Below are 7,788 nucleotides of genomic sequence, written 5' to 3'. Positions count from 1 at the left end.
ACAAGGATTTGCAAGATAACAGCTTTGTAAATCGCGGGTTATACAGAAGGCCAATCTGTTTTGGGATTTGCAATTGGTTTTAGACCAGTTCTTGCCAACTAGTTTTGCCGACAGTTGGATAGTCTGAACAACCCTCGCCTCGGGTTTCGCCTTGGCTGGTTCTTTGTTCTTGGTTCACCCCCTGTAAATCCCAATAGGTTGGGTTTGGGTTTTTCCCTTGGTAGTAATCTTTTGCTGTTGGGCTTCATCTTGGATATCTCGGATTCAAGTTTGGATTTGGTTCGCGCTTAGTTATTCTTATTTGGTTATCGCGCTTCGCAAATCAGGTGCACTATTTCCATATTTTATTTTGGTAAATTAGACTAAAATGGACAAGACTGCAATTCCCTTTGAGATTGTCAAACGTTAATCGTCTGGATACACCATATAAGGAAGCTACTATGTTGGTAGATAAAGCTGAGCCTAAAAGTTTCACTGCCATGTTGAAAAAAAAAAAGGCCAGTACTTCTTCAAATTTGTGGTCGGATACATAAGCCATTTGTCATGCTTACACCTCAAAGAAAATTTTCACTGGTGTTATCGAAGTAAAGGAGACTGGTATAGTGGCTAGTGGAGCAGACATGGAGGTTACTCACACTGGTACTGTAAACTTGGCCCTTTCTTCAGGTAAACAACTAACTTTATAAGATGTTAAAGTAGTTAATATTATTTTGGTATATGCACTTCATTTATATGTGGTAGAGTACGCAAGAATTTTGGTGAGGACTTTGTGACATACCATTTGGAGAATGATCCATCATCCTATCAGGAAGTGATGAGATCTAGGGACTCTTTGTTATGGGCAGAAGCCATTCATGATGAAATGAGCTCTCTGTTAGAAAATCTAACTTGACAGCTAGTCGATTTGCCAAAAAGGGCTAAGACTATGGGCTGTAAGTAGATATTTGTATGTGCTTATACAAAATTTTGTTATGGTCTTAATCAAACACCTAAATTGTGACAACAAAAATTTGACAAAGTAGTAAAGAGCTTTGGGTTTTCTGATCAATTACTCTGATAAATGCTTTTACTATCATTTTGTGTCAAATAAAGTCATGATTATTTGCTTGTATGTAGATGTTGATTCTTGTTTCCAATCTCTCTCTGTGGTGAGTAATGTGAAACTAACCTTGGATAAAGAATTCGACATGAAAAGACCTTGGTGTTTTTAACACCATTTTCAGTACGAAAGTAAGTTTTTGAAAGGCAAGGAATCGCCCTTGGCCTAGCCCATTATATGAAAAAAAAATGCTTTCCTTATTGGGATGCAGTGAGTGCAAACCGATTGAGACACCATTTTGATTATACCAAGAAGCTGATCTCTAAGGCAGAGACAGTGTGTGGATCAGTTAGATTATTCTAAACTGATTGGTAGTATCATGTTTGTTATGTGTTGCACTGGACCAGACATAGCCTTTATAGTTGGCATGCTGAGTCATCCATTTTGAAAAATAAGGACTGTATTCATGCATAGAAAATTAGTAATGCTCATGAGCTGCTGGAAGTTGGGAGTCCTCAAAAAGTGAGATGCTGTTAGCATGGCTGATTTCCAAACACAAGTGCACTATTCCACCTCAAAAAGTGAGATGCTCTTAGCCCTTGATCTCATTTTCTATTTTAAAATAAAAAATGTAAAAAAAAATCCAAAAAATCTATGGTGCCCGCAGGTTGACCCGACCCGACCAGTGTTTTTGCAGGTTGGGTCACCTGCGGATCGGCTTTGGCGGGTCATTATAACCCCGACCCGTGCCCGCAAATTTGCGGGTGGGTTGGGTCGACCCGCGGGCAACGGTCGCTTTTGACAGGTCTAAAATTCATGGATATGATAAATTGGTTTCCGCTGTATGATAATAGGTACCCCATTTAACGGGAATTGTGGGCAAACTTTAACGTAACAGGGGTGCGAATAAATCATCGCCCAAAATGTCTGAATATATTTTACCAAAGTAACAGGGGTACTCTGATTCTGCCTTGATCGGACTTAAATTTTTATTGATTTTTTTTTTTTAATTTTTTCGATTTCATTTATAGGGGAAGCGGAATAAGAATCACAATAGGATGTCAGATTATGATCCCTAATTCACGGCAATTCTAACGCACCCATCAAAAAAAATATTCTAACGCACCCAAAATGACGATGTTGTGAAAGTTGACTAATTTAGCTTGTGCGGGAATGCAGAAATGGAATCAGAAACTTGGGCTGGGGGAAAAGCCTAATGAAAGGTCTCTAAAATCTTCCGTGAATCAATGAAGTGGGAGGCAAGAGTCAGCTGTAGAGAGAGAACGGTTTCACATGCGGTCCGTGGCTAGAGAGAGAGATAGAGAGAGTGAGAGGAGGAGGAGAGGTTATGGTTCTTCTTGGGTCTTTTCTCGGGATTTTCTTCGTTACTCATCGCGTACGGTATAGGGTAAGAAGGCAAGGAAAGGGTTTGCGGGTTTGTAGATTTTGGGTTTAATCCATTGTAACCCTAGTATATTGTTTTTCTGAAGATCATGTTTCTCACCTGTGGATGTAAGCATATTGCCAAACCACGTAAAATCTCGGCGTTCATCTTGCAGCTTGAGCTTATTTTACTTTTCCGTTTATTTGTGCCATATTGGAACGGAGTTGGGCGGCAGATTTTCTCAACAGACAAAGTGGAAGAAAAAATAAAGCTTAGGCAAGGTCCTAGAAAAGATACATGAAAGAGAACAAGTGGCTTTGTAAGTACTGGTCAGAGCTAAAAGATGGCTGTCTTATAGCTATGCCGATGTCATCTTATCTTACAAGTTTGACCCGAGGCCAAGTAGGGCAAGATCCGTTGAACTTTTGTCGAGGCCTTCCGTGATGAAATCCGTTTGCTTATCTTACAAGTTTGACCCGTGGCCGAGTAGGGCAAGATCCATTGAACTTTTGTCTAGGCCGTCCGTGATGAAATCCGTTTGTCAAAGTTTATATTATTGAAGTGAAGCCCAATATATGGATGTTCATAATGGTAAATGAGACTTTGCATGTTTTGCAGAATGTAGAGTGCATCTTTAAAATAAATATAAGCGAAGATAAATTCGCACCCCCTTTGGGAGGCTTTAACGCTATTTATGGGTCAATTCACATTAAAACCATGTGGGAGGCTTTAACGCTTTTTATGGGTCAATTTACGTTAAACGCTTGTGGGAGGCTTTAAGGCTATTTATGGGTCAATTCACGTTAAAGGGGTCCTACAAGGGGTGCGAATTTCTCACTGCCCTAAAGATAATGGCGTTTTTTCCTAATATTTGGTTTTCTGAAAATTAATTCGCCATTGGCTGTGACTTAATTTTATCAATGCGGAGGACATGCCAAACACGGTTGATGTTAGAAAGAGTTCTTGGTAATAGAGAGAGTTCTTGATAATCTCTTGTCTTGCAATGATAGAATGGAAGAAACTATACTTAAAGTCAACGTCTTGCCCACTCATTCTTTAGCAAAGGACAAAATCTGTGGAAGCAATCTCAGGGCATTTTGGTAACCACAAAAAAATATTCCCTCGAATTTTAGTGGGGGTTAGTTGTGAGAGATGGGCTGAGAGGCAGATACTTAAGAGGGTGGGAGTGAGGAAAGCATGAAGGGGATTTGCTAGGGACCATCACGGAAGGCATTTCGCGGCTGGGCTGTTGCATGTAAGAGCAGCCACACAAGCTCAGATTTTGTCATATTCATTTAATTCATCTGCGGTGGCTGCTCTTACATGCAACAGCCTGGCTGCGAAATGCCTTCTGCGATGGTCCCTAGCAAGTCCCACTTCCAAAATATGATAAAATCTCATAAATATCCTTTGACTAAATATAATCAAGTCATTCATGAATAATCTCATTTACAAAACAGAAGGCAAAGTGTATATGAACTGAGAAACTCGGGTACTCGATCTGGTCCCCAGATATTAGAATAATAAATTTTAGAGGCATAGGAGTTTTCTTTAAGAGTGGAATGGTATTCTTCTTTTCATTCCATAGAGTAATATGCATATTAGACGGTTAGGATTTCATGGAGATCTTATCTCATGAAAAAAGTTACAGAATGGTTAGGAGTTCATATTAAGATAACTTTGTTGTTATCTTGATAGTGGTACAGCAGTGTTGGACTCGTGCAAATCAGTGCCGTGCTTTGCAAGAAAAACCATAATACTCCCCCTCAAGTTGGAGCATGAAGGTAAAGAATGCCCAACTTGGAAAGTAGTGTATGAAACAGATCAAGGCCCAATGCTTTGGTGAAGAAATCTGCTATTTGAAAATGAGATGGGACATTAGTAATTTAGTATTGATGACTCCCGATTGTAGTCGTTCGCGAACAATGTGACAATCAATTTATATTGAGTTCTTGATCTGGGCTGGATTTCAAATAACGTAGAACACGGACAGCAGCATCCATATGATGTTGTTGTGGATTCTGCATAAATTGGCTAAGAGTATTAACAAACAAGTTGGATGTCTAGGCTAGTAATGGAGAGATAATGGAGGCATCCAATAAGCCGACAGAACCATGACAAATCGGCTGAATTGATAGCCAGCTATTGTGCTTTTAGACTAGATCAAAAATCCGAAGCGGATACCGTTGATAGCGGAGAACTAATGTGGTTTTGAACTAGAAGGAGAGAGAGAGATGAAACTCGGGTCGGGTGGGATCGGGTTGAGGCCAACCCTAACTCAACCAGAGATAGCATTCCATCAACCCTAACCCAGCCCGCCTACAAATATGTCAACCCTAACCCAGCCCATCTAACCCAAAATCGGGTCAGGTTGAGTTGGGTTGGTGTCGGTTCACCTTGGACCAAATAGAAAAATACAATAACCCAAAGAAAATCAAGATAAATTAAATTAGAGGTTGCTCAGGCCACAATACTAACCCAACCCGAAATTAAATTGGATTGGCTTTTCCCAATCCAACCCGAGCCAAAATCGGATTGAACCTGTTGGGTTCAAGTTGAGCCCGACCCAAGTTGCACCCCCAACAAGAGAGATGAAAAATTGCACAAGCATAATAAATTTTAGATAGGAGTTTTCTTAAGAGTGGAATTGTATTATTCTTTTCATTCCCTGTGTGGCTGACCATCCTCTTGGACTAGCTACTGATCATAGCCTAGTTAATCAGACACGCAAAGGATATGTAATATAAAGTTTGAAACTTCTTAGCCACTTGATTCAATCATCCTTGAAGATATGGAGGAACCCAAATCCGGAATCTCTTCTTTGTAATGATAATGCCAAAACATCCGGTTGTTTCATCGTCTTTATGTTTAGCTTCTTGGAAAATCACAAAAGATTACTTTGTTGTTATCTTGATAGTGCTTTAGCAGTGTTGGACTCTTGCAGATCTGTGGCGTGTTTTCCACGACTCCACGTGGAGAACAGCTGCACTGGATAATACATAGTATGCAAGCACCGTACCCAATCCAAGGGCTTATTCAAGAAAAAATTATCCAAGTAGGGTAGCCAAACCCTTTTTTTTTAAAAATAGAGGGTAGCCAAACTCTGGAACAGCATATCCAAGGATTTCTATCCGCGTGGAGAACAGTCTATAGAGACCAGTTCTAAATAGGCTTGGCCGTGTTGCATAGGTCAAATTGTCAAAACGTATAAAAACATAGATTTTTTTTCATAGTCAGCAAAAACCACGTAATTAATTCTAACTTTGATAACGTCAACCAACCATAGCCACTTGTTTCGTTTCCTGTCTCTTTGACCAGGCCCTTCTTTCATCCATCCTCTCTTATAAAAGCCATTGAGTTCCAAGTAAAGCAACATAAGTACACAACTAAACTCCTCCTTTCATCCATCCTCTTATAAAAGGCCACTTGAGTTCCAAGTAGAGCAGCACGACTAAACTCAAAGATGGCAAATTTCATCTATTCTCTGATTCTATTGTGTGTTTTTCTTTTCCAATCAACTGAGTCTCGAAAGTTTGGAAAGAGTGAAACCTTTTCCCACTATACACCTCCAGCCATGTTCGTGTTTGGGGATTCGCTCAGTGACACTGGTAATGTAATTGAGGCATTCCCCTTCATTGCGGGTGCCGAAAATTCTCCCTATGGTTCCACCTTCTTCGGTGCACCTTCGGGAAGATTTTCTGACGGTCGCGTGATCATTGACTTCATCGGTGAGAGCTCAATCCTTGATCAAACGATCACTAATATGGTTAACTATTGGGGAAATGACTAACTTGTTTTGATAAGGGCACTCCATAAATAATTTGTTAAATTAGACTTACAAAACTTATGACATTTGCTTTTTGTATGAAAACTGATTGCAGCTTCTAAGTGGGGATTTCCTTTTGTACAACCCTACTTCAAAAACATGGATACCAACTACAGAAGGGGTGTCAACTTCGCAACAGCCGGAGGAACGGCGAGAAATGTGAGTACAGGAGGACCAGTTACCTTTTCACTCCCCTTACAGACAGACCACTTTGTCCGATTCAAACGAAATGTCCATGCTCTCTTACGTTCCAAAAACAGATCAGGTACGTAAATGTTACATGATCAAGGGGGCCTTATATTTTGAGGAGATTTTCTGATTAGAAATTTGGGATCCCACTTCCAATATCTCTTTTCTCATTTGAGGTTGTGGTTGTTTCCAGATCAGTTGGTTTCTCGTATTCCACCATTGAAGGCATTCAAGGATGGGATTTACATGATTTTCATTGGTTCCAATGATATCTACAGCAATTTGGCTACAGAAACTCCTCCTCTTATAAAAGAGAAGCTTGTTCCACAAATCATATCAGCAATTTCCAAGGGCGTACAGGTGTGCATATTTTTTGTTTTCACCTTAGATTATTGTACAAAGAGGTCTAAATTTTTGGGTTGGCTAGAAATGTGGATTTTTTTATTATCAAGGAGTCGTTTGGTTTTGAACCCAAGAACTACCGTGAGGCAATAGCTCTAATACCATGTGAAACAACCGATTAGAGTTGGAGTTATTTAATTATTTATACTTTAACACCATGATCTCAGCTATTCATCTGCTGGATCCACCTTATCTGTTTACACCATACACCATTTGTCAAACTTATATATTGCAATGTTGTTTGTGAGCAGGATCTTCACAAAGAAGGGGCAAAGAATTTCATGGTCTTCACTGTTCCGGCCTTAGGATGCTTTCCAACACTACTGGCTCGAATTTCTTCGGGACCTTTCAGTTCAAAAGATGGATTGGGATGTCTTAAGGAGTATAACGATGTCGTGCAAAATACAAACCTTGAACTGGAAAAAGCCCTAGCAAATCTCACTCGCCACTATCAAGATATGAATATTATGGTTGCAGACATCTATTCCTTCATGTTAGAAGCCATAGCCAACCCATCAAACTACGGTAACACTACTCTTCCTTTTCCCCTTCTTACTCACACAGAACGTACAGTCTTCGAAAGTCTTTATCTTTAATGAAAATTTGAAGGATAATTTTGTGTTGGCTAATGCAGGGTTGGAAGAGAAAGTGAAATTCCAGGCATGTTGTGGGTATGGAGGACCACCTTATAACTACAACCCTAAAATTCATTGTGGACCTCAACGTGAAGCAAAAGGGTGCAGTAAACCATGGGAGTATATGAGTTGGGATGGTGACCATTTCACTGATGCTTTTAGCCAACGCTTTGTGGACGAGATGATGAAAGGGATGCCTTACTTGAAGCCTGCTTCTCTCTTCCACTAACAAACTTTACTATTGTCAAAACAATGTCAATGTAAAGTTTATTTTATTCAATAAATACTACCCAATGAATGGAGATTTTTTTCA

The 7,788-nt window shown here is 39.8% G+C and overlaps 1 protein-coding gene across 1 annotated transcript; it reads left to right on the top strand.

The window, feature by feature from the left end:
- The first annotated feature begins 5,785 nt into the window (after nucleotides 1-5,785).
- On the top strand, nucleotides 5,786-7,788 carry LOC143876728 (GDSL esterase/lipase At4g01130-like). The gene is made up of 5 exons (XM_077378422.1): nucleotides 5,786-6,151; nucleotides 6,305-6,514; nucleotides 6,632-6,798; nucleotides 7,092-7,365; nucleotides 7,475-7,788. Exons 1-5 carry the CDS (start codon nucleotides 5,887-5,889, stop codon nucleotides 7,702-7,704), a joined length of 1,146 nt encoding a protein of 381 aa, XP_077234537.1. The 5' UTR covers nucleotides 5,786-5,886; the 3' UTR covers nucleotides 7,705-7,788.

Source organism: Tasmannia lanceolata, unplaced genomic scaffold (genome assembly GCF_043159265.1).
Source record: "Tasmannia lanceolata isolate RefF3 unplaced genomic scaffold, GAP_Taslan_0.1 ptg000005l, whole genome shotgun sequence".
NCBI classification, from domain to species: domain Eukaryota; kingdom Viridiplantae; phylum Streptophyta; class Magnoliopsida; order Canellales; family Winteraceae; genus Tasmannia; species Tasmannia lanceolata.
This window is presented reverse-complemented; position numbering and strand designations above follow the sequence as displayed.

Coding starts and splice junctions, on each gene's coding strand:
- LOC143876728 (XM_077378422.1), top strand. CDS start 5,887: ATGGCAAATTTCATCTATTCTCTGATTCTATTGTGTGTTTTTCTTTTC. Junction 6,152..6,304: donor CGTGATCATTGACTTCATCG/GTGAGAGCTCAA, acceptor AACTGATTGCAG/CTTCTAAGTGGGGATTTCCT. Junction 7,366..7,474: donor AGCCAACCCATCAAACTACG/GTAACACTACTC, acceptor TGGCTAATGCAG/GGTTGGAAGAGAAAGTGAAA.